This window comes from Nicotiana sylvestris, chromosome 6, assembly GCF_000393655.2.
Source record: "Nicotiana sylvestris chromosome 6, ASM39365v2, whole genome shotgun sequence".
Classification (NCBI taxonomy): Eukaryota; Viridiplantae; Streptophyta; class Magnoliopsida; order Solanales; family Solanaceae; genus Nicotiana; species Nicotiana sylvestris.
The window spans coordinates 91,142,478-91,169,376 of record NC_091062.1 but is presented as its reverse complement, the minus strand read 5'-3'; the positions used below and the strand labels follow the sequence as shown (position 1 = coordinate 91,169,376).

Genomic DNA, 26,899 nt, shown 5'->3' with positions numbered 1-26,899 from the left:
CACAGATGAGGACTTATTGGAAAAAATATTTTCTACTTTTCACGCTTCAAATGTGGTGCTACAACAACAATACCGTGAAAAAGGTTTTAAGAAATATTCTGAGTTAATCACATGCCTACTTGTGGCTGAGCAGAATAATACTCTATTAATGAAAAATCATGAAGCTCGTCCCACCGGGTCAGCTCCATTTCCGGAAGTGAATGTTGTAGCAACATATGATAAGTTTGAAAGAAAATAAAATAATTATCGTGGTCGTGGACATGGTTGTAAACGTGGACGTGGCAGAGGGCGAAACAATTATCGTCATTATGGTGGAAATAAATTGGAGAACAATAAAGGTTCTCAAATTAATCATTCAAAAGGTAAAGCTAGTATGTGTCACCGATGTGGTATGAGAGGTCATTGGGCACGCATTTGTCGTACGCCAGAACATTTTGTCAAACTTTATCAAGCCTCCCTCAAGAAAAAAGAAAATAATGTGGAGGCACACTTGACCTTTCAAAATAATGATGATGAAGCAGGTCCCTCAAATAAATATGATTCTAAGGCACATCTTGCATATAAAGATGATGATTTTGAAGGCCTAACAAATATTACTCATTTAGAAGTTGGAGACTTCTTTGAGGATATTGACTGAAGAACTAATCATCTTACTGGGGAATGAAGCTATAAAAGTTGTTATTTTTATGTTTGCAACTAGTTTATTTTTCTTGAGTGTATTTTCCTAATGCATCATGTGTTGCTAGTTTCTACATTCCTAATGTATTTCTTAATGTTTTTTTTCCGCTTGTCTTTCATATTTCTTATGATGTATTATTTGTTTTTTTATGAAGAATATGAAAATTCCCCAGTCTTCAGTTGGACTCAAGATTAATAAAGATGATATATGTCTTCTGGATAGTGCTACAACACACACTATTTTAAAAGATAAGAGATATTTCTCTTATTTGGTAATGAAAGAAGCGAATGTTAATACAATATCCGGTAGTACAAGATTAATTGAAGGTTCTGGAAGAGCCAATTTATTACTACCAGGAGGAACAAATTTGGCTATTGATGAAGCACTATATTGTAGTAAATCTCAAAGAAACTTATTAAGTTTCAAAGATATTCGCCAAAATGACTATCATATTGAGACTACAAATGATGAAAAGATTGAATATCTTTATATTACTAAAATAATGTCCGGTAAGAAATATGTGCTTGAAATGTTACCTACTCTTTCCTCCGGCTTATACTACACAAGTATTAGCAGGATTGAAACACATGTCATAGTAAACGAGAAGTTTACTAATCAAGATAATTTTATTATTTGGCATGACCGGTTGGGCCATCCTGGTTCTAATATGATGCGTAAAATAATTGAGAATTCACATGGATATGCAATGAAGAATCAGAAGATTCTTCAATTTAAGGAATTCTCTTATGCTGCGTGTTCTCAAGGAAAATTAATTATTAGACCATCAACTATTAAAGTTAGGATGAAATCCCCTGCATTTTTGGAACGTATACATGGTGATATATGTGGGCCCATTCACCCTCCATGTGGACCATTCAAATATTATATGGTTTTGGTAGATGCATCTACAAGATGGTCACATGTGTGCTTACTATCAACTCGCAATATGACATTTGCGAGATTGTTGGCTCAAATAATAAAGCGAATAGCACAATTTCCAGATTATGCAATTAAGACAATTCGTCTTGATAATGCCGGTGAATTTACATCCCAAGCCTTTAATGATTATTGTATTTCAACTGGGATAACAATTGAGCATCCGGTTGCTCATGTTCATACACAAAATGGTCTAGCAGAATCATTGATCAAACGCCTCCAATTAATTGCTAGACCAATGCTTATAAGAACAAAACTTCTCATTTCAGTATGGGGTCATGCTATTTTGCACGCAGCAGTACTTGTGCGGATAAGGCCCACAAGTTATCATAAAGTCTCCCCATTGCAATTGGCTTTTGGTCAAGAGCCAAATATTTCCCATCTTAGGATCTTTGGTTGTGCGATATATGTTCCAATTGCTCTACCACAACGCACAAAGATGGGTCCTCAAAGAAGGTTGGGGATATATGAATCTCCTTCTATTATAAAATATCTAGAGCCGATGACTGGAGATTTATTTACGGCAAGATTTTCTGATTGCCATTTTAATGAATCAGTATATCCAACATTAGGGGGAGAAAATAAGCAGCTGAAAAAGAAGATAAATTGGAATGCATTATCACTGTCTCATTTAGATCCTCGAACAATCAATGTGAACAAGAGGTTCAAAAGATTATTCATTTACAAAATATTGCAAATCAATTGCCAGATGCATTCACTAACCTACCAAGGGTGACTAAGTCACATATTCCAGCTGCTAATGCTCCAATTCGAGTTGATATCCCGACAGAACAATTAATTAAAGCAAATGAGTCTAAGCCATGCTTGAAACGTGGTAGACCAATCGGTTCTAAAGATAAAAATCCTCGAAGAAGAAAAGGAGCAAGTGATCAAAGTGAACATAACACAGAGGTAGTGGCTCAAGAAGAGCCCCAAGACGTAACAAATGATAAGACCTTAGGGGAGGTCCAGGTACCTAAAAATAATGAAAATGAAGAGATATCAATAAGTTACGTCTCAACCGGGAAAAGATGGAACCGAAATAATATTGTTATCGATAACATTTTTGCTTATAATGTTGCTGTTGAAATAATGCAACAAGATGAGGATCTTGAACCAAAATCTGTCAATGAATGTAGACAGAGAAATGATTGGCCAAAATGGAAAGACGCTATCCAGGCAGAGTTAACTTCACTTGGAAAACGTGAAGTCTTCGGACCCATAGTTCGAACACCTGAAGGCATAAAGCCAGTAGGGTATAAATGGGTTTTTGTGCGAAAACGAAATGATAAAAATGAAGTCGTTAGATATAAAGCACGACTTGTGGCACAAGGGTTTTCCCAAAGGCCTGGAATTGATTATATGGAGACATATTCTCCTGTAGTGGATGCTATCACCTTCAGGTATCTCATAAATATGGCAGTACAAGAAAAACTTGATATGCATCTAATGGATGTTGTTACAGCCTATTTGTATGGATCATTAGACAACGAAATTTTTATGAAAGTACCTGAGGAATTTAAAGTGCCAGAAGCATATAAAATTTTTCGAGAAACTTTGTTCAATAAAGCTTCAGAAATCTTTATACGGATTGAAACAATCAGGACATATATGGTACAATCGCCTGAGTGAATACATGTTGAAAGAAGGGTACAAGAATGATCCAATTTGTCCCTGTGTCTTTATAAAAAGGTCTGGATCTGAATTTGTTATAATCGTCGTGTATATTGATGATTTAAATATCATTGGAACTCCTGGGGAGCTTCCAAAAACAGTAGACTGTTTGAAGAAAGAATTTGAAATGAAAGATCTTGGAAAGACAAAATTTTGTCTTGGTCTACAAATTGAGTATATGAAAGATGGAATATTTGTCCATCAATCGACATACACCGAAAAGATTTTAAAGCGATTCTATATGGATAAAGCACATCCATTGAGTACCCCGATGGTTGTGAGATCACTTGATATAAAGAAAGATCCATTCCGACCTCATGAAAATGATGAAGAGCTTCTTGGTGCCGAAGTACCATATCTTAGTGCAATTGGGGCATTAATGTATCTTGCCAATAATTCCCGACCAGATATAGCTTTCTCAGTAAGCTTATTGGCAAGATTTAGTACTTCGCCAACACAAAGACACTGGAATGGTATTAAACATATATTCAGATACCTCCAAGGGACCATTGATATGAGTTTATTTTATTCAAATGAATCCAAGCCATCATTGATTGGTTATGCAGATGCAGGATATTTGTCTGATCCACACAAAGGTCGATCTCAGACAGGCTATTTATTTACAAGTGGAGGTACAGCCATATCATGGCGTTCGACAAAACAAACTATGGTTGCTACTTCTTCAAATCATGCAGAGATAATAGCCATTCACGAAGCAAGTCGAGAATGCGTTTGGTTAAGATCTATAACTCAACACATTCAGCAAACATGTGGTCTTTCTTCGAAAGAGAATATTCCAACAATATTGTATGAAGACAATGCTGCATGCATAGCTCAATTGAAAGGAGGATATATCAAAGGAGATAGAACAAAACACATTTCACCGAAATTCTTTTTCACTCATGATCTTCAGAAGAATGGTGAAATAGATGTACAACAAGTTCGTTCAAGTGATAATTTGGCTGATCTGTTCACTAAGGCATTACCAACCTCAATATTTGAAAAGCTGATATATAAGATTGGAATGCGTCGTCTTCGAGACATTAAGTGATTTTTCATCAGGGGGAGTAACTACACGCTGCACTCTTTTCCTTAACCAAGGTTTTGTCCCACTGGGTTTTCCTGGTAAGGTTTTTAATGAGGCAGCAAACAATGCATATTATAAATAACTATGTACATCCCAATATTTTTTTTGTAAGTTTTTAATGAGGCACATTATCTTACATGGACATCCAAGGGGGAGTGTTATGAATAGTTTGTACATTGGATACTACATTGGATGCCCATGTTGTGAATAACTTTAAGATTAAATTTTCTATTTTATGTCCATAATCTTTACTTTTTATGCCTATAAAAGGCCATGTAATTGCAATGAAAAATTACACCAAAGTGAAAGAAGAAAACACTTCTCCATTCTCTCTATCTCTTCTTGTTTACATTTTACTGGATTGTTTTTATTTCATAACATAAACAAGTTTGCGTAACATTCTTAGCAACATTGGTAAAACACCACGACAACGACAAAAATAACAATTGACATATCAAAATTTTTCCTACATTTTCCCCTTGAATATTCAAAATCCAAAGTCATGTGAGGACCAGTACAAAGCTATACCAGGATTTACTCTTATTCAAAAAGTTGTTCCCCCTTTCGACCATCGAGCAGTCATTGTGAAATTTCATCGAACGGTTGGGCTACACATCTCTTCGGAGCTCTCTCCTTCACTGATACCATTCATAACCCCTCAACTGAAGCGCCAAATAAACCCTCCAAAACTCTATAAATAGGATTTTGGGGCAATTTTGTGGAGCTGAAGTGAAGAGCTATGGAGCTACAGAACACAGTAAAAGAAGCCCTAAATGCACTGTACCATCACCCAGACGATGCCGTCCGAATGCAAGCCGATCGATGGCTACAGGATTTTCAACGCACTATTGATGCTTGGCAGGTTTTGACACAACTTTCCCTAATAATTGTTGTTTCGATCTTTCTAAATTCAATCACATGGGCACTCATATTAAGCAAAGTGGGATTTGGGTTTTCCAGTTTTGAGTATGAGATGGCTGAGCTGATAAAAAAAAATTCGATTTTTATTTAAGGGATAAGAACAAACCAAATCTTATTATCATTTCTGATTGACCTGAATAGAGGATTCATATAGCCGAATCCAACTAATCTGGGTTTGATGCATAGTTGATTGATTAGTTGATTTCTCGTTGGCTTGAGTTTTATTTGTATGGTTTTCAATTTGAATTATCAATAGTTAGCTTTCTTTGGGTTGCTGCAAATGCTGGTATATATTCAATAAGATACAGGAATTTAGAGTTCAATAAATTCTGGCTGGCACTGGAAATGTTAGGTGCATTTCCCAGCGAAGGCAAAAACCACTAGGTGATTCCTATCTTCCTAAGCCTTGGTGGACGCATTTACCCTGTACGAATGCTGGCGGGAGATAACATGGTACCCGTTAGGATAGTCGAGGTGCCCGTAGGCTGACTCGGATGCCACCATCATCAGGAACAAAAGACGGAAATGGGAGGTGCAGTTCCAATGGTGATTGATGGTTTTTTAGGTGGGGTTATTGGTCTATAAGTAGTCCTTTTGAGCTCAACGGCATCTAAGCAAGCGCATATTCTTGTATATCAATGAGTTTCTGTGCGGCAATACTTTCATCTCTTATTAGGGTATTCAAATTGCAGTTTTTGGGCATACAAGGAGAATTGCATGTTCAATAGAAGGAGAACCTAGATACAGATTTAATTAGGGGAATTCATGCTTGCTTAAGAAATTATTTAAGAGCGTTTCAAGAGTACTTCAATGGTACTGAATTACTGTCATAATGATTGCAAATTTAATGGAATAATAAAGAAAGTGCAGGGCCATCATTGATATGCATGGGACACTCATCAATATGTCTGTATCACATGAGATGGCGTATTACAGGACAGTAAAAGTTGTCAGCAAATTATGTCCGAGTACTACCACTTTCTTTCTTAGACAAATGGAGACCCTCTGAGTCCAGTCCAATTCGCTTTATATTTGATTTAAGGAGCATAAATGCAACAACTTATAAGTATCTATCTCTGACTGCTGACTTAAATGTGACATACTCTTTTAACCATGTAGAAGAAGCAAATAACTAGCCTATTGTTGCGATTAGTCTGCTTACTAGGAGAAAAGGTATGTCGAGCACATTAAGTGACAAAGGGATGTTGTTATGTAAATCCCTTTTCATATGTATTAAAGTTTGACCATCTCATCTAAAAGCTTAAGCTGTTAGAGAGAACACACTTTTATATACTTAATTATCTCTTCAACACGGCCCCTCACGTGCAGGCTTCATTCATTTTTTTCATTGTCCAAGCACGAAAATTCATTTAATGGTGGCGGTGAGACTCAGACCCAGGACCTTTGTCTGCTCTGATACCATATTAAAGTGTGTGACCATCTCATCTAAAAGCTTAAGCTGTTAGAGAGAGCCAACTTTTATTTACTTAATTATCTCTTCAACAAGATGCCTTCCTTTATGTTCATAAGGTTTATGTGTCCATACAGATGGATGTTTCTTTTACGCTGGCTTGCATAAGAGTGAAAAGGATATAGCTGAGTCATATAGCCGACCCAACTAGTTTTGGATTGGATGTAGTTCATTGATTGATTGATTGATTGATTTGATGTTCATGAAATTGAGGTACATGGTTGTTAGCATCTGTTTGTTTTAGCTCTCTCTCTCTCTCTCTCTCTCTTTGTCTCCCCTTTAACTTAATCCTTGTAACACTTGTAATTATCCGGCTAAAAATATGTCTTTTCTTTTGCACTTCCTTTTCTGTTACCATAGCATTGCGCTTGTCAATCTACTGAGTTTCTTGTCTTTGATTAGGTGGCTGATAATCTGCTTCATGATGCATCTAGCAATCAAGAAACTTTAATATTCTGTTCTCAAACTCTCAGAAGCAAGGTAATCTTCATATTGAGTGTGTGTGGAAGTCTGTTCACTTTTTTTCAGTTTCTCTATGAAGTATTTAGTTATTTACAAGTAAAAGCTACTGAAATGTTCTAATAAATGATATCAGTATCGATCACTGTCAGTATTTTCTAGCAGCAATTTAATAGGGGAATTTCCTATCTGATTGGTAGGTTCAAAGGGATTTTGAGGAACTACCTTCTGAAGCTTTTCGTCCACTGCGGGATTCTCTGAACGTGAGCGAGTTTTTATCATCTCTACATTATTAAAATTTACAACTTGACTTGTACAATTTTTTTTTTACAACTTGGATGTTTGACTCATTATCTTTAGAATTTATCAGTTTTTTTCATATTGCCAGCAGATTGCTTACTTAGATTAACAACCACAAAATTGGAATCAAATATGTAGAGAACTGTTGCCTGCATGATGCTAGTAGGTGGGATTAAATTGATTCCTCGACCTTCCTGGAGTATGAAACTGTCTGTTGGCTACTTTTGATGTAAGGCACACGTTAAGTAGTAGCAATATAAGGAAACAAGTCCTAGGGATGAATGCTTGTTATCTGTCTGATTGAAACTGGAAGTGTTTTATTCCTAGGCAGTGGTCTCTCAGACCAGGTATTGTCACACCCCTTTCATGTTCCTGCACAGAAAAGAAAGTGATTGGGATAATATATTGGATTTGCTCCATTATTATAAAAACTATTTGATGGCTGGCCTTCCAACCATTATAGGGAGGCATGGACCAATATCACCTAATATTAATGTAATTCTTTTTTTTGGAAGTGAGTGAAGTATAATTTGCTGCATAATCTCAAATGTAGTTTCCTTGATGTTGGTATCGTTTGATTATATCATTCATATGCTTTTCTTTGATAACTGATAAGTAAACTACATTTCTTTTCGGATCCCCTTTACAGAAGAGGTATACAAAAAAGCTCTCCTTTTTTAGAGTTTTTTTTTCGTTGTTCAAATCTCTCTTTCAACTGTGTTGATAACTGAAAATGTCATGTATACTCCGCTTCAAAACTGGAAAAGTCATCTGCAAGTAAAATAAATTTTTCTCCCCCCACCCCCCCCACAAGGTTTTCCACCTAATGACGTGCTGTGTAAAGCTCCAATCCTTTTGTTTGATGAAGTAATTAAAGTCTCGTTGATGAGAGCATCCAAAGTATGCAAAGCAGTACTTGTAAAGCTCCAATCTTCAAGGAATCACAATCAAAACAATACCATTATCTGAATCAGGAGACTTTCATCTAAATGTACTTGAGAAATACTTTGAATGTTCAATATAGGGAATACTTGTAAACATTATTGATATCCTAAATTGGGTTGACTTATATTTAAGAAGGACTATATTACACCCTCCATTCCAATTTATGTGACATAGTTTGACTCGATACGGAGGTTAAGAAAGAAATGAAGATTTTCGAAATTTGTGGTCTTAAACATGCCATAACATTTGTATGGCTATAAGATTTTTGAAACTTGTGGTCTTAAACATTGCCATAATATTTGTATCGCTATACAAGCTTCTCATTAAGGGTAAAATGGGAATGTCAAGTTAAATTATTTCGAAATATAGAAATGTATCATTCTTCTCGACACATACTAATAAGGAAATAATGTCACTTAAATTGTAACAGAGGGAGCAACAAAATATGAATCAAAAGGGAAATAACTTTGGATCCTAATTTTAACATTCCAGTTAATTGGTGGGTGTTTTGGTTAACAGCTCAAATGTGATCTTTTACATGTAACTATGGCCGAGTCCAAGGTTGAGTGAAAACTTTGCTCCAATGCTGTGGTGGCTCAGTTGCCCAGCTTGATAAAAGCAAACTGTTGGTAAATAATTTTATCAATCAAACTGTTGTAGCTTGTATTAATAGTTACATAAGCTGCCGTCAGGTTTTGCTCTATATGTGCATAAACATATGCATTCTTTTTAAGTAGAAATTTGTATGTAGATTTGTCATAAATGTTATATTTTCCTACTGACTATGAGTTTTGGTAATTCTCAAAATGCAGACCTTGTTGAAAACATTTCATAAGGGTACCCCAAAAGTTAGAACGCAGGTAACCTAAGAATTTTTGACAAATATAATATGTGATGTTTAATGAAAAGATTCTGTACTAAATGCTTTACTATAGATTAGTCTTGCAGTGGCTGCTTTGGCTGTTCATGTGCCTGCAGATGATTGGGGAGATGGTGGTATTATAAATTGGCTGAGGGACGAAATGAATTCTCATCCCGAGTTTATACCGAGTTTTCTGGAGCTGCTTAGAGTTTTGCCAGAGGTGCTAGTCTCACTGTTTTAACTTAAAGAAACAGTAAATACTTGGTGCTTACTATGCTTTTTATTTGTTGAAAAGGACTGGGACACTTTGTTTGAATGTAAGATAATAAATGTTAGAGGTTGCAAATTTATGTCCTTGTTGTTGCATTTTGTGAGGAAAGCTTGCCTCTTTTATTTAAATGTTGAACAATATTGGTCAATCGTGTCTTCACACAGGAGGTATTTAACTACAAGATAGCTGCTCGTCCTGATAGGCGACGCCAGTTTGAAAAAGAACTAGCTTCTGCAATTGAGACTGCACTTAACATCTTGACTGCTTGTTTGAATATCAATGAACTTAAGGAGCAGGTGAGTTTACTTTTGCCTTTTGTGTCTCTTGAATGGACTTTGGATATTTTGACTAATTCAAGTTGCTGATTGATAAAATCTCATGATATGAATTTCCAGCTTGATGAATATATGAATAGTTAAGGTTGTTTGGCTTAGAGATTAGTTATGCAGGGATTAGTAATGCGAGTATTGTAAGGTATCGTAGTGCAAGAATTAGTAATACATGGATTATTTCTTGTTTGATGTATTAAAATTTAGTGTACAGCATAAACTTTAAAATATATGTTTATTTCTTAAACAAAATTAAAGTTTCTGTACTGCCATGAGCATTAATTTTTTCATTTTAATTGTTTTAATCCACATGTTACCAATACTTGCACTCCTATTCACATTCTACCCCGCATATATAATACATAGATTCCCGCATAACTTAAGTGGGTATTATTTATGAGAAAAGGAAAAGCAGGCAAGTAGCAATCAATACATTGCTTTAATTTATGCTATTTTATGTGGAGATCAAATATCCTTATCAAACCAACCGAACAACCCCTTAATGATTCTCTCTCACCAAATGGTAGTTTTGCCGAGCCTAGAGCATGGATTCCATTTTGACTAGAATTTCTGTCATCTCCTTTTAATTTATGTGTCTAAATAACTAACTGAGCCTCAAGATGGCTTTACATGAAGTTGCAACTAATTTTGGTCTGTGGATTTTGTGAATGAACTAAAACTATGGGGCTCTTTAGGTGTACCAACAATAGCCTTCATCACTTTCTGTGTAACTTTCTTTCTGCTCTTTCCCTAACTTACCTTTACATTCATGGTCATGCCAAACTACATAACATTGAGAAATCTTCTAATCAGTTTGTTGCACTTTATTTTTTTCTTGAGCTCACTAAGGTTGTTTGTTGGGGTGTATAGTGAATATAGAAACATCATAATGGTGCTGAGGATCATTGAGACAACGCCCTGATTTGAGTTGAAAATGGTTAGGCAAAAAGAAAGAGGTAATAGAAGAGAGGGTTGAAGCAGGCTACTTGTTAGTTTATAATAACTATCCTCAAAATTGATAGTACATGGGTATTTATAAACTGAGACATTTACGTTTGTGTCCTGTAACTGTCCTATCGTGAGTTATCTCATTTGAATATATGTTACTTGTGTAAATGGAGTTATGCATCAATTATGCCTTTTTATGTAGGATTAGTGGCTAGGTGTACAATTTCTGCATAAGTAACATTAAAATTTTTGAGGGTAAGTTGGAAAATTTATTAGTCACAAGCATGGATGTATTGTTTTGCTCACTTTCTACTGCAACAATGGCAGATGTAGATGATGTAGGTGCCACGCTTGACTTAGTTATTAACACAATTTTTTAATGTAAATATCCCAGTGGCCCTTATTTTAAAAAAATGAGGTAAATAGCTCAGCATTCTCTTGTTGCTTGACATATTGAGTAATATTTTGAACCATTACTAAGCGAATAAGGGACCTCCTATTTATTTATTCTCATGTCACACCAGATGTTCATATGTAATTGCCCTACCCACAGTGATATTGTTCGCTTTGGGCCTTGGCTTGTACGGCTTTAAAACGCGTTACTAGGGTATGCGATTTGCTTCCTCATATACCTAGCATCTCTCAGTGTTTTGCCAATGCGGGATTTCTCTAGGCTGTTGCATACACCCCCCCTCTTAGGGACGGAACATCATTCCTGAGGTTTGCTCCCCCATCATCTCAAAGATGTGGGATTTTCCTAATTTCAATTTTCAAAAATTGAACGTTGAGGTTTGACCCATCATCGCCCAAGGTGGCACGCCAAGTGGCTTTGATACTATATGCAATAGCCCAACCCACTAGTGATATTGTCCCACTTTGGCCTAGGCTTGCACGGCTTTAGAACACGTCACTTGGGTATGAGCCTTGCTTCATTACTGTGTTACATGGACCCTTCATTGCTTGATATACTCGTGTACAAGTGTAATATGAGTATGGATACTTCGTGCAGACTCTTCACAATAAAGTAAAATTCGCTAAACGACCTAGATCGTTCTGTATGCATAGCACACCCCTCTTGGATACCTGTCCGAGAAAGAGTCCTTGTAACATAGGTTCTCTACACAAGATATGGGGTCAGAACCTAAGTTGCTGCACATTGCCTTGGAACTGACAGCACAGCTGCTAGTTTATATGGATATTTGTCCGATCACCAGATTCTCTTAGCTCTTTCTGTACACACTCTGACCAACTAATTAGTGGGTGAATGCTTTAGAAAATCAAAAATATTTTAAAGGGAAGCTGCATTGCCTACTATTTACTTTTCATTTTTATTCATAGTTCTTCAAGATGAAAAATTGGCTCGCAGTTAGACTTGTGATTGATTTGGTATCTTTTCCTTTGATTACTAATTGGTTTTCCAATTACATGACAGGTCCTTGAGGCGTTTGCTTCTTGGCTACGGTTAAGGCATAGGTACTATTAGGCTTCTCTGCGTCTCTTGGTATTCAAATGCTGAATCTAGATTTTGCTTTAGCTCAAAACTGTAATCCTTGTTCGATGGTTCCTGTGTTGTTTTGCTCCCAAACTAAAGTTGCAGATTTGGGAAATTGGATCCTGGATTTCATGGAAAGCTAGCACATGATGTGCTCTTAACAATTTATTTCTGAAACTTTATGATGTATCTTCTTGATGCAGAAGATATGACATTTTTATTGGATATTCTTATGCTGTAATTCATAAATATTTAACAGTTCTTCTTAATGATTGAAACATCTTTAAGAGTTAGCATGCAGAGTGAGTGGGGTATGTATAATTATCAGTTAGAGAGACAAAAAAAAGGTGTCTACTATATTCAAACAGTTCGATTGCTGAATTATATAAAATCCCGCATCGGATTTACAAGGGCATCCAAGGGCGTTTATTAAAGTTTTGGGTTGGATGTTTTGCTCAGGTGGTATCAAAGCAAGTAGCTCGAGTAGGTAGAGGTTCTAAGAAAGTAGGTTGAGGTCCTAAGTCTGAGTCTCTTTGCTACTGATCTGCACAAAATACTTTCACGTGCTTGGTCTAAGGAAAGGAATATAGTTTGCACACGAGGTGGCAGTTGCAGACCTAAATAAATCATTTAAAATGGGTGTTTTCTGTACCAAAGAAAATAAATAAAAGTGTTCTCCCTCTAATAGTTTAAGCTTTTAGATGAGGCGGTTTACGTAGCCTTCATCAATAAAAGTGTTCTCCCTCTAATAGTTTAAGCTTTTAGATGAGGTGGTTTACGCAGCCTTCATAAAAAATTAGGTGGTTTACGTAGTTCGAAATTAGCATAAGTGAATCAGCTAGTTTTTATTACTCCTAAAAAAATGAATCAGCAAGTTTGACTATCATTCGTAGGATTACTTGATCATAAGTATGTTAGTCAAACTTGCTGATTCAATCAGGCGTAGTTGCAATATCTGAAGATTGGATGGAGAGTAGTGAATAGATTATGAAGGAATTGCCACTTTTGTGGTATATTTTTCTGAAGTCATGGTACGTTGTTGTGCTGGACTTTCTGTCAGCATGTTTAGAAAAGAAAGAAGTGGGCTAGTGGATTTAAAATTATGTCCAGCAAGTAAAAGTTTTGACTGGATTTATCGGTGAAGTTGGATTTTTAAGAGATTGTTCCTTCCCACTTTGAAGGCATGTAGGTGAAATCCTGGGGATAGGAGTCAACCTTGCTCAGGGTATTGACCTAATCATTGACTAATGGAAGTTTTGGAGACCATTTAACACAAAGATTGGTTGAGATTTGAGTGTGCTTTATTGTGAAAAATGTGATATGGATTACATGGTTGTCTAACACCCATATTACCTAGTGATAGTGCTAGTGCTGATCACTCTAGTTTCTGTATATAATCTGTGCAGTAACTGGTGCATTTTCTTCTTTGGGAAAATACATAAATTACCCCTTAAACTTGTCTCAAAAACTTACTTACACACTTAAACTTTAGGTATAATTCTTTACCCCTATGCTTGTCTGAAGTGAGTCCAACACCCCCTTGAAAAGACATAACCAATCTTGTGACAGGTTGTATCTTACGCGCGCCCCACACATCAGATGCCATGTAATTTTATCTTCTTTTCACGTACTTTTCGTTTTTTCACTCTTTTTTTACTTCATCTCTCACCCTTCTTCCCTCTCAAGTACCAACACCACCATCACTGTTTTCACGCTACCAGTCTACCACCAGTTCATTGTCATTTCTTATGAAGGGAATTTGACCAAATTTTGGCAAACAGTCTAAAGGTTCACAAAGGATGAAGCCTAATTTGGACCGTCCAATCAAAAACTTGTAATTCTGAGTCACAACCAAAGCCATGGCAGCCGCAATGTAACCGATGCGATTTTTGAAGAGCTCCCCAATAGTAAGCAGCATATCCATCTCACTCTCATCCTTTCCTATTTTTCAGGACCTATAACATTTATCTCATCATTTTTATTAAAACCCAGCTCACCGAATAAATCAGTGCTGGCAAATACCAGGCTTCTCGGGTTAGTTGCTAGCAATTTATGGGTCATGAGATCATTTTTGTGGATAAAAAATGGAGATTTGATGGTGATTCTGGGTGGGCTGAAAGCTGGATGGGTCTGCATGGGTTGTTTAGATCGGTCAGATTTTGAGTTTTAGGTGGAGGGTTAATGGAGGTGGTGTTAATGTTGGTTTTTGTGGAGAGGAAGGAGGTATCGTTACTTTTTTTCCAAATTACAGATTAAGAAAAACAATAATCAATTAAGGGACAGTGACCAATTGAAAAATGACACCTGTATAACTTAGTTATTTTTGAAGTTCCTTTTTTCTTCTCACGTGTGAGCAGGAAGGGTGAGGACACTTCCCTGCCATGTCACCTCTTAGGGGGCTACTAGTTCCACTTTGAACGAGAATAAGGGGGTAAAGGAATGATCGCAAAGTTAATGATCGCAAAGTTTAAGTGTGTAAGTGAGTTTTCGAGACAAGTTTAAGAGGTAATTTATGTATTTTCCCTTTCTTTTTCTTTACTGGATAGTGTTGCGTTGAGCATTCTTGGATATCATATTGCAGGTTGCATGGGCTATGTTTCAAAGACATTCATACTATCATGATAATATCTGTTGTAGAGTTTGTGTAAACTCGAAGCTCGGAAGCACATGAAATTGACTACTATGCAGTTTAGCAGTACCAGTGTTATGCACTTATATGGCACACAATTTACACAGAGAAATCACAGGACAAGGATTCATGTCTCTAGCTAAATTCCTTAGGTAGTATACGTATGTCCTATGAAAAGGAAGTTTTCTAATCTTACTTTACTTTTTGATGTATTAAAGTGCAATTATTAGATATACCAGGATTTTCTTGTAATAAGTCTCTTCTCTCCTCTTTTTCTTTTTTTCTTTCTTATTTCTGCATGTGTTAGATTCTCAATCAATTGCATACTCTTTTAGAACTGAACTTTTATTTTGTTCACTCTGTAAATCTAGTGTGCGTCAATTTTCTATTTTTTCTGAACATAAAAGAACATTGTTGCTTAATACAGCACATCTTCTATTTCAGGGTACCTGCATCTGCCCTTTCTTCACACCCTTTAGTGCTTGCAGCTCTCTCAAGCTTGAATTCTGAAATATTGTCTGAGGCCTCAGTTAATGGTACTATGAATGTTATGAGTTAATGAACTTTCTTGCTGTAAGTTCATTATGATGATCTTGTGTTATTAGTGCATCAAACTACTATGCTATCCACTTGTCTTAAGCTGTTCAAGGTAATCTATTGGGGGATCAGTACTTCAGTAGTTCCTATTCCCTGAAGTCCCTTCATGAAGCGAGTTGTCGCTATGATGGAAATAAATCTATCCTAAACCTATTCAAATGAAACTTAGATTATAGAAAATCTCTAACTGTTGAAAGAGAATGCAACTGAAGTTCAGAGGTAGTCACTGCTTAGTAGGATTAAGTTTAAACTAGGTCCACTATTTGTGAATCCATTCTTACTGATAAATGGTCTATTTGGCTGTTTCATGTTATAAACGTCAAGTTTTACTGTTGTGCAGTAGATTGATAAGACAAAATATATTTTGTTTCATCGCCTACTCCCTTGCTCTTTTGTACTTATTAGTGGCTTTCAGTTCTTCTGAATTTTATCATGATTATGTGCTCGCTACACCATGTTTGATGGAATTCACTATGTTTTCCCAATACCATTTTTTGCAGTCATTTCTGAATTGATACACTACACAGCAGCAAGAAACTCTGGTGGAGTGTCGTCGCAATTGCCCTTGATTCAAGTAATTGTTCCTCAAGTTATGAATCTGAAACCTCAGCTTAGAGATCCTTCAAAGGTATATACCTTGTGCATTGAACAGAGAAGTTCTGATTGGTTCATTCTTTTCTTTTTTTCCCAAAATTACAAGAAGTAATATTTAGGCATTTAGAAATTTGTTGACATTTTTTTTGGGAGGCATTCTTGATGAAAAGATGTTAACTGCAGAATATTATATGGTGATCAGAAGGAAAACCAACATGTTACTTGTAGTCTTCTTTGTCTTTTGGTGTTAAGAAAATCTAAATACACTACCTTTTAATACCCTGAATGACGGGATCATTTTAAGGCTGGTATGTACAAATTTCCATTCCTTCCGGGGTCCCAATTTGGGGAATTCCCCAAAATCTTATTCTAGGCCTTCGTGTTCCCTGTAGAATGCTTTTTACCGGTTGAAACTAACCTTTCAAAAATTTTGTTAGCTCCCAATGTCTGCTATCTTATTCCTCCTATGCACTTGTTTTATTTATTGTGTAGAATGTTATGAGCGTAATTTGCTTGCTCTACTGCTGATCGTTGGGCAGTTTACCATTATGCAGAACTGGTTGGTGGGTTCTCTAGTTGCAATTAGTTGAAAGTAAATTTAAATGATATTGTTGGGGCTACTTTTTTGTTTTGATAAGTCAAGATCATTTATTGACATCGCCCTAAGATGGTGTCAAAAACTATTTACAGACTGAATGGGTGGCTCAACCACCATTCTGTATTAAGTTATTCCACTCATCTGATATTCTTTCTTTTCATTAAAGAATGTATAACTTTGAATCCAAAAAATACATGATGGTTTTTCATACTGCCTTGTTCTTTTGCCGATCCTTTGCGTCCCTCAACTAGTGATTGCCTCTGCCACCATCATCAGCATCACCCAGGTTACATTGAACATAGAAATTTCCAGGTTCTATAACACAGTTGTAAACCTGCAATTTAGCAAGATACCGTTTGTATTTACCCTCCCTTACACAAACACGACCCTCCTGTTTCTTTCATTAAACTCGCATGTTGTAGTGTGCACCAAGTCAAGAAAGCTACCCTTTTAGGTGCCTCGGTATCTCACACCGCCACACCTTCCTTATTCCTCCAGACTTCCCTCTAATCCATCATTTGCAAACTTCTATAATACAATTTCACCAGAAACTACTTTGCACGCCTTTCCCTTTTCTATACCATCCTATCTTCTCATCTCATACTGGTTACTAATATTCCTGTAAAGAAACCCTCACTCTCTCCCCTTTCTGAGTCTTTTATAACCATGTAAAAGTTATGTCCCATGTAATTCCGTGATGTTCCCACCTCAGATATTCAAATACTTAGGCATCTCTGTTGGTCACCACATTGTAAGCATGTGGAAATGCTTCCTACGGAGTAGTATCGCCACACCATCTCACTTCCAGAACTTAACTCTCAGGTTATTCTATATATTTAAGGACGGTATTCTTTCCCTTTAGAATTCCCTTCCTCAAATTAACACTATAAGTATTCATTGCTATCCCCGAACACCATCCATTGTCTGCCAATCCATTTGTACGAAGTTCTTGGTAGTTTATGTCCTTGTGCTCTATTTTCACAAGCTTCCATCCCGTTCTCCATCCCGATCAATTGGTTGAACGGGTTTGCATGACACAGTAAGTTATGGAGCTTTAAGTAGTTGTTTCGTATTTTCTTTCTCTGTTTATAATTTTCTGTGTGGAAATGGCTGTTTCCTTTAATCATCTGTTGTTTATTTCGTCACTTCCAGGATGAGGAGGATATTAAAGCCATTGCTCGTTTGTTTGCTGACATGGGCGATGCATATGTTGAATTGATTGCCACTGGTAGCTATCCTTTCTTTCTTAGTCCCTTCCACATGTAAATTTTCTTTTTCTTGGATTGCCCAAAGAAGATTGGCGTGGATAAAAAACCATATGTGATATTAGTTCTTAGTTATGTATAACCAAACATGACCACTTTATTCAGGTTCTGATGAATCAATGCTGATTGTACATGCATTACTTGAAGTTGCTTCACATCCCGAGTTCGATATTGCTTCTATGACATTTAACTTCTGGCACAATCTTCAGATGATTTTGACAGAAAGGTAAATGCTGTTTGACTTTTCAAATCAGTGTATTTCTGCAAAATAAAGTTTGCATCTAAAATTTTACTTATTCAGGGAGTCGTATACATCTTCCGGCAATGAAACTTCCATTGAGGCAGAGAAAACTCGTAGGTTGCAGGTTTTCAGTTCATCATATGAATCACTCGTCTCCTTGGTGAGTCATTTTGGATTAGGAGTAGACAGTTTGGTTTAGACGTACAAAGATTTATAGGGTTGCTTAATCAAAAGATTTATAGTGTTCAACTTATCATGCATGGCTTCGTATCGATCTATTGTTATGTCAAGGGGCAAGAACTAATTTATTTTCTTCAGGGACGTGATTCCAGTGGTTTATAATCACCTAGATTTTTTACCCATGACCCCGCGCATAGTGGGAGCTTGGTGCACCGGGCCGCCCTTTTATACTACTTTTGAGTTTATGCTTGATTGTATTTATTTTCAGGTTACTTTCAGAGTTCAATATCCTCAGGATTTCTCTGATCTTTCAACGGAGGACCAGAAAGATTTCAAGCAGACAAGATATGGTACTAATTACTCAATAGACCGTTCCCTAAACTTAATCTGGTTTTCTTAAAGATGTTTATCATTAATTGTATTTGCCGAGGCAAAATGTGATTATACAGAGAAGTATCTGATTAATCTACTACTAAATGCTTTGTTAGTTGTTTGTCTCTTGACACGTTGAAGCTTGCCTTTTGTAGTTTGTCATTTTGTAGATAGTATATGATACCTTGTCTTTTATGGTCTGTAACATTACTGTCAAGAATCCTATTTGCGCTAAGCAAACTCGAGTAGCAGAGTTTGGTGTTTGCAGCATAACTTATACGATGTTTAATGTGCAACTTTTTTTTTTGTTGATAAAGTAATTAATTTTAGTGATGTTTGTGCACAAAATCTCCCATTCAAGAAGTGTATCAAAAAGTAGAAAACCTACAAAAATATGGTTTTCTACGGACGTCACCCAATCTTCTATTCTTTGGGGAACTTCATGGGTATACCAAGAGGAAATAAGGGATAAGAGGCTACTCTGCAACCGTACAAAATTCATCTCTACCCCTTCAAAAGCTCTCATATTTCTTCATAGTTTGCAGCATAAAAGCTCCGCATTACTAATTTGATCTCGCTTAACTAGTACAATGTTTGATTTATGGTATATAATTCTCCATCACTAATGCAATATTTTGGTTTGCATTATTGAACTCTACATTGCTAAAACTCGCATAACTCATATGCGAATCTATGTTTTACTTTTATGCATGTGTATCATGTGGAATAAGAATGCATGTATTAGCAATATCTGGATAGAAGTATCTAAAGATAAAAATGCCCTAAAGTAGGAATCCTTGTATAACAATCCCTAAATTAAACCTTACACGACCAACCTGTGAACCAAACAGCTCCTTAGCGTTATTCTACCATGAGCTTATTCAGTTTCTTATTTTGCATAAAATTAGTCCAATTAGCTTTAACCCTCGAAAAATATGAGCAGCAGTTTTGGAATGAAGTAATTCTAATATCATTGCATTTTATGATCAAATATTCATTTAAATGTACTGTTCATGCATTTTATGTGACCACACACTCTTCCACTCCCCTCATAGTATCTCCCAAAGAAATTGATTAAATGTCTAATAAATTAACAATTATTAGCTGGGGTTTGGTTTCACCATGCTTCATGACCCAGAAGGCATATTTAGTTGATCGAGTTGGATTTTGGGAGCTTTTGGCAGTTTCTTATTAGGTGCCAGAAGACCCGTGGCCCTTTTCTATGATAAGATAAGGTAAAATTCATGTATTAAGTACCAAGGAGGTACTCCAAAAGTACAGGGATATACAGCCTATAAGAGAAACATCTCTCTCAGTTTACAGAGAATAAAAAAAAATTAAAGTTTACGGAGAATCCAAAAAACTAGAGTACTGGGCCTATCTTCTACCATACTACTCTTACACCAAAAATATAAATTCTTCGAAGATCTGTTTTTAACATAAGAAATATGCTGTTTTATCCCTTCAAAACATCTTTTATTAGGTATTAGAGGACCCTTCGCCCCTATCTTCTACCATACTACTCTTACACCAAAAATATAAATTCTTCGAAGATCTGTTTTTAACATAAGAAATATGCTGTTTTATCCCTTCAAAACATCTTTTATTAGGTATTAGAGGACCCTTCGCCCCTAAATGGAGAGGTAGTACCTGTTGCCTCTGTCTCGACAATGTTATCATGATTCAGAACTAGCAAAGACTATTTCCTTCATTATCCTGAGCTTTATCGAATTATCTTGCATATGCCCCTCGCTGGTGTGATCATCATGCAGAAGTTCTCCGTTTTGCTTTATGCTTTGGTTGTTTTAAGGTAGGTGACAGAACTTTTTGGTTTGATTTATTCTTTGGCAATTCACATCTTGTGGGCTTTCTTTTCTGTAGAAAAAGAAGAATGCTTTTTATATTGGAGGACTGTAATGGTATTAGTGCATTTATAAGCTTCTAGTTGACTGGTTTTCTGTCTTGCTCCAAGTAAGACATAGCATATTCTCAAGGAGCTAGTCTCTTGGCTCATTGATATGCATCAAGTGTCTAGCTCAATTTGTACCATCTATGCACCTTACCAGTTATTTCCTTGATGGCATTTTCTTTATTACCATGCTGGTCTTGGAATTTTGACCAATCATGAATGTGCAACAGCAACTGTGCTGAGAAGAAATGTAAGCTATTCTCTTTTGCACCATGCTAACTTACTCCGTGATGCTGCCATGTGCCAGCTGTTGCAGATGTCTTGATTGATGGAGCATTGGTTTTAGGAGGTGAACCTACACTGAAAATTCTCTATATGAAGCTAGTTGAGGTGCGTGCTACTACTGCAATCCTAGAGAAATCATTCACTTTCTCAAATTAATGTACCAAAACCATTTGATTAATGTAAGCCACCAAAAAATTGTGACAAAAATTTAGAGGATCCTTCGGGTAGAGTCAAGACTAGGTTAATGCCGTTAACTTTGAAGTTTTCCTTTGGGGCTGTGGACGTGTTGACTACGTTAGTTTGCTTTGCTACATTAGTGAAATTGACTTATTTGTATTATTCTGGATATTGTACAAAAAGAAATTTACTAAAAGGTGATGTCTACTTGCTGAGAGATTTCTTCTAGTTGAGGCCTGCCAAAGGATTGAGTCAGCTGTAGTGGTAATTATAATGCTGCTGCCTAAGTTTGTGCTTTGGCCTTTCTTATAGTTGGTGGTCATCCTGGCTTCCTTGTGTTGCCTCTCAGCTTATTTTAAACAAAATTTAGTGTATAAAAACAATTCATATTGACTCTTTTCTCTCACATAAGTACAAAATTTCTACCCAGCTGGTATATTTAAATTGGACAAATAACAACCAATTTACAATAGAACAGTTGAGCAATCAATTATGCCCACATAATGTTGTGTCGTGAAAGTCCTTATAAAAGAAAAGTTATGTCGCGATAGTCTATAACTTAGCATATCGGATGTTCTATCTGCAAGTAAAACTTGAAAGCTTTATGTCCTAGGGTGTAGCATTGATCATTCTACTCATTTGGAATTGTTATTTGATTTCTCCAAAGTTAAAAGTTATCTTAGATGCATCGTACATGGAGTTAGGTTTAAATTTTTGATAAAAAGTTCTCTTGCAATTATTCTGTACAAAAAGTCCTTGTTATCAATATGCGGCCGTAGAATTGCATTTATTTTTAGATGTTAACTTTTGATGATTTTACAGGCTATCAATCACTGTGGAAAAGATCAGCATTCTGATTGGCGCCCTGCAGAGGCTGCCTTATATTGTATACGAGCTATATCAGATTATGTATCTGATACTGAAGCTGAAGTGATGCCACAGGTTTGAATGTTGATTGAAAGTTATGTCCATGCAAATTCGTTCTACTTAAGACATTTTGTGTTAAATTGTTTCTTTACTACTTTATTAACTTGCAGATTATGTCTTTGCTTCCTAAGTTGCCTCATCAACCCCAACTACTCCAGACAGGTAATTAATTGTTTCCATCCAAGCGAGAGGTTTCTTGAATCTCACATATTGGTAGGGTAGGGGGATCACATTGTTTCATTTTTCTTTACATATGGGATTATTTTGATAAAATTTACCTATGGGATTATAGCCAAACGAAAACAATCCAAACTAGAGGTTGGATTCTAGTTCATATTAGCACCAAAAGTGTTTTTTAGTCTTTCCACAACCACCCTACTCTTATACACCATTCTGCCTCCTAACTGCTACCTTCCAACTATTATTTTTTTGTCATTTTTCTTTAAACTTCAAAGTTGTGCGAAGGGAAGGGGACTGTGAATGGGATACAGTTAGGAGATGATGTGATTGAATAATTCTTATGCCATATTTGGTCTAGTAATTAGGTGTAGAGTTCTAGTAAAATTTTATATGATTATTGTAATTAAATTGATAGACCTTATCAACAATAAGTAGATTGATAAAAGAGATATGAGTAGGGTAAAAATCATTGTAGTGGGTGTAGGGGGAATGAATGGAGTTGGGGGATGGTCAGGGCAAATGGAAAAAGAAGTTTTTGATCATTTAGCCAATCTGATTTTTAGTGCAATTATCTGCTAAATGCTCCAAGGCTATATCTTTCTACTGCTGGATAAGCTACTGATTTGACTATTCTCATTTGTACTTTTAATTTACTATCTTCCAGTCTGCTTAACAATTGGAGCTTATTCAAGGTGGCTTAATGCTGCATCAAGTGGACTCTCATTCTTGCCCTCACTCATTGATATTCTTGTGAGTGGCATGAGTATGTGTGAAGATTCTGCAGCAGCTGCTGCTTTAGCTTTCAGACACATATGCAATGGTAAATGCTTCGTTCAGGTCCTCATGTTTGTATTTAGCTATTTTAAGTGTTACTTTTCCTAAATTCTACCTTTTATCTAAAAAAGTGTTTTAGTGAAAGAACTGTTTTTTTTTCTATACTCATTTTCTCCTTTATATCACTGGGTGTTTTTTTTTATATATATATATATATATATATATATTTTAATGTTGTGTGTGTCTGTAACAGATCTCTAATATTTGACAAATTGATGTAATTTTAAAACCCTACGGTTGGGTTCTGTCCACAATTTATTTAATGCTTATAAGACTAGTTGGTGGATATTGATGTACCTCTTGTTTCAAATTTATTTCCAGTTTATCTGTGGTAGAATTTAAGGATATATCATTTTTTAAATTTTGTGAATTGCATCTTGATTACTCAGTGCCTTTGAACAAATGACCTGGTGAATTTGCTCCTTCCCTGAGTTAACATTCTGGCCAGAGTTAATAGTTCTCTAGTTAAGCTTGTTTCGAAATTTTTGTTGTCATTGTAGATTGTAAGAAGAAGCTTTGCGGGTCCTTAGATGGTCTGTTTCAAATTTATCAAACGGCAGTTATTGGGGAAGGCCCCTTCAAAGTTTCTGCGGAAGACTCGTTGCATCTGGTTGAAGCTTTAAGGTATTATCTACTTCGTAGAAGCTGATCCCTAAGTTAGACTCTTTATCTTGTTAAATCAATAGTCTCACCACTCTCCCTGCAAAATAAACACACTAGTCCCCTACTTTTGCAGTATGGTTATTACAGAACTTCCTTCAGAACAAGCTAAAAAGGCCCTTGAAGCAGTATGCTTGCCATCTGTTGCTCCATTACAAGTTAGTCTCCTTTCTAAGATTTTCGGAATGACTTTTTAAAGTGTCAAAATACCAATAATTTGAGATTACTCTCAGGAGATGATCAATCAAGGTCCCCTGGTTTTGGGGCAAAAAACCGCTCGTGAATTAACTGTTCATTTTGATCGACTTGCAAATATATTTAGGTAAGAAGCAATTACCTTGTATCGTCTTTCATCTTGATTTTATTTGCATATTGTCAATTTTGGGACTGAAACCATTTGCAGATATGTAAATCACCCAGAAGCGGTTGCAGATGCAATTCAAAGACTTTGGCCTATTTTCAAAGCCATTTTTGATGTGTAAGAAAGCTGTTCGCTGTAAATATTATTTTTGGGATAATTCTTTGATTATAAGCTTGCCTGATTGTTGTTTCTGACAATATTCACATAGTCGTGCTTGGGACATGCGAACAATGGAGTCTCTTTGCCGGGCTTGCAAAAATGCTGTAAGTGCTATTATCTATGCGATCTCCTGCCTAGGGGTTCAAGGAAATTATTTCTCAAGCCGCCTAATAATGGAAATGCTGTAGTGGCACATCTACTGTCACTATGTGCGGTTTTTCTTAGTCCTTTGAGTGCTTCTTGCTCGTCTCTTCCTTATTCTTGTGCCTCTTGACATCTAACATCAATGACTGATTACTTTCTGCTTTCAGTGAATTTTTGCTGAGATATGTTGCTTAATGTCGTGACCTCAAACTGCGTTATGTTCTGTTGAATTATGATTGATATAACCCCTCCAGATTGATTAAAATGATCTGGTCTGAACTCTGACAAGTGGGAGCTTGTCCAACAGCGAGCCAAATGGTATTACATTCCCTAACTCTAATGATTTCACCCATTAGGTACGAACTTCTAAGAGGCTCATGGGAGTTACGATTGGGGCGATGCTGGAGGAAATACAAGGACTATACGGACAACACCACCAACCCTGTTTCCTTTATCTCTCTAGTGAAGTCATTAAGGTATTTGAGTTCTGTTACATTGCAAAGTTTTAACCAAATTTGCAATCGCCATTTTGAGCAACAGTTGGAACGTCTGCTGCAGATATTTGGTTCTGATCCAACTTGTGCAAATTACTTGAAAGTTCTCATTGAGTCTCTCTTTAGCCATACAGCGTGTCTTCTTACAAAGATTCAGGTGCAGTCTGTTGCTTGATTTTGCATTTTATTGCTAGCTACATATGCTAATTCCGAAATTTGGGCTATAGGATTTCACTTCCCGTCCGGATATAGCAGATGATTGTTTTTTGCTGGCATCAAGATGTATTCGCTACTGTCCTCAACTACTTTTTCCATCTCTTGTGTTTCCATCATTGGTGGATTGTGCCATGGTAGGCATCACCGTGCAGCATAGGTAAAATCCTCTCTATTTGGAAGTTCTTGCCTATATACATCTGTTTGATGTAAAAAAGAAGCTCTGGTTCAGATATGCAGAATGGGTGAAGATGGTGTATTCTGGATAGTACCATAAAATAATTGTGAGACTATGTGAAGCCATATGTCTTATGGTTGAATCTTCAAGGCCCCAATAGTTTTGGTCCTTCATGCATAGACGCTATTGTTGAGATATATACCTTCATAGGCAAAACTTTAATGTACCTTTATCATTTCATTAGGGGCTCTTGCAAAGACAACTAAGATTTACTTCTCCTACAGTAGTTTCATTATCCTTTTCATCTGGTATTTTATAAAGTTTTGATTGTTCTAACTATTGAAGCATTGACTGTATTGTAGGGAGGCGTCCAATTCAATATTGAATTTTTTATCCGACATATTCGATCTTGCAAACTCTACCCAGGGAGAAAGTTGCCTATCCATAAGGGACAGTGTAATTATTCCTCGAGGACCCACTATCACCAGAATTTTGGTTGCTTGTCTAACTGGAGCCCTTCCCAGCTCACGACTAGAAACAGTAAGTACACATCCTTACCTTCTACAGAAGGCAGATGAGTTAAAAAGAAAGGTGCAGGATTCTTGTGTTGACAGTTAATTTTTGTCACTTACTCCGAGCTGAGCTGTTTCCTCTGTAGGTAACTTATGCTCTATTGGCATTGACCCGGGCATATGGATTGAAAGCCCTTGAGTGGGCAAAGGAATGTGTGTCCTTAATTCCATCAACAGCTGCTACAGAATTGGAGAGGACCAGATTTTTACAAGCTTTGTCAGATGCAGCCTCTGGGGCAAATATGAATAATCTGGTGGTCCCAATTGAAGAGCTTTCAGAGGTTTGCCGGCGTAATCGAACTGTTCAGGAGATAGTTCAAGGAGCTTTGAGGCCACTTGATCTGAACATAGTAGCTGTATCATAGGGGAGATGGTGCGGGGGGCCTTTTTTTTACCGTTGCCCTTCTCTCAGGCGGTAGTTTTTCATGATTCTTTGGAGGCCTTATTTCATTGTTTGTCCATTATTGCGGCTTGCTTATTTATACGAGTTGATGCGGCAAAAGGGTGGTGTTGTATTATTGTAACAGTTCTCTTGGCTTGGCCTTCACTTTTGGCCCTTTTCGTTTTTAGGGATTTTTTTTTTCGAGGGAGAGGAGTTTCCAGTTTTGAGGTTTAATCCTGGAGTTCAAAGTATAAGCTTCTTGAATTTGGTGAGATTTTCCAGTTTAACAGTGTACAGAAAAAATACATCAAACCGTGTCACTTGTGCAGATAATGAAAGTTGCTTTCAATACGTTCAATAGATGAATGCTGGGGAAAGGAATGTGGCATCTTTATTTCATTATACGGATATCTGGTGCGGCTTTATGGTATTGATCGTACCGTTATTGTTTCAACAAATTAAAAGTATATAGATGGCCTAAAGAATGCCAAAGTCTTGGAATCGAGGTGGCTCAATCCGTAACCCACTAAAATTAGTGATAATGAAAAAAGGCACCAAGTAATAAAATTAGTTA

General features: G+C 36.5%; 1 protein-coding gene across 3 annotated transcripts; it reads left to right on the top strand.

Annotated features, from left to right (window-relative positions):
• Positions 1-4,833: 4,833 nt before the first annotated feature.
• LOC104248310 (transportin MOS14) lies at positions 4,834-26,683 on the top strand. Of its 3 annotated transcripts, XM_009804547.2 has the most exons (27): positions 4,834-5,238; positions 7,171-7,248; positions 7,428-7,490; positions 9,285-9,332; positions 9,408-9,554; positions 9,770-9,901; positions 12,315-12,355; positions 15,448-15,539; positions 16,101-16,228; positions 17,945-18,020; positions 18,163-18,283; positions 18,359-18,458; positions 18,747-18,828; positions 21,067-21,149; positions 22,044-22,163; positions 22,259-22,310; positions 22,993-23,148; positions 23,663-23,786; positions 23,899-23,980; positions 24,056-24,144; positions 24,226-24,300; positions 24,392-24,446; positions 24,843-24,962; positions 25,045-25,137; positions 25,208-25,353; positions 25,734-25,911; positions 26,030-26,683. In XM_009804547.2, exons 1-27 carry the CDS (start codon positions 5,116-5,118, stop codon positions 26,306-26,308), a joined length of 2,883 nt encoding a protein of 960 aa, XP_009802849.1. In that variant the 5' UTR covers positions 4,834-5,115; the 3' UTR covers positions 26,309-26,683. The 3 variants fall into 3 exon arrangements, with proteins under 3 accessions (XP_009802849.1, XP_009802851.1, XP_009802852.1); XM_009804549.2 differs by lacking the exons at positions 4,834-5,238; positions 7,171-7,248; positions 7,428-7,490 and having other exon boundaries at positions 9,280-9,332; positions 9,413-9,554; XM_009804550.2 differs by lacking the exons at positions 4,834-5,238; positions 7,171-7,248; positions 7,428-7,490; ... (2 more) ...; positions 9,770-9,901; positions 12,315-12,355 and adding an exon at positions 13,762-15,155.
• Positions 26,684-26,899: the final 216 nt, after the last annotated feature.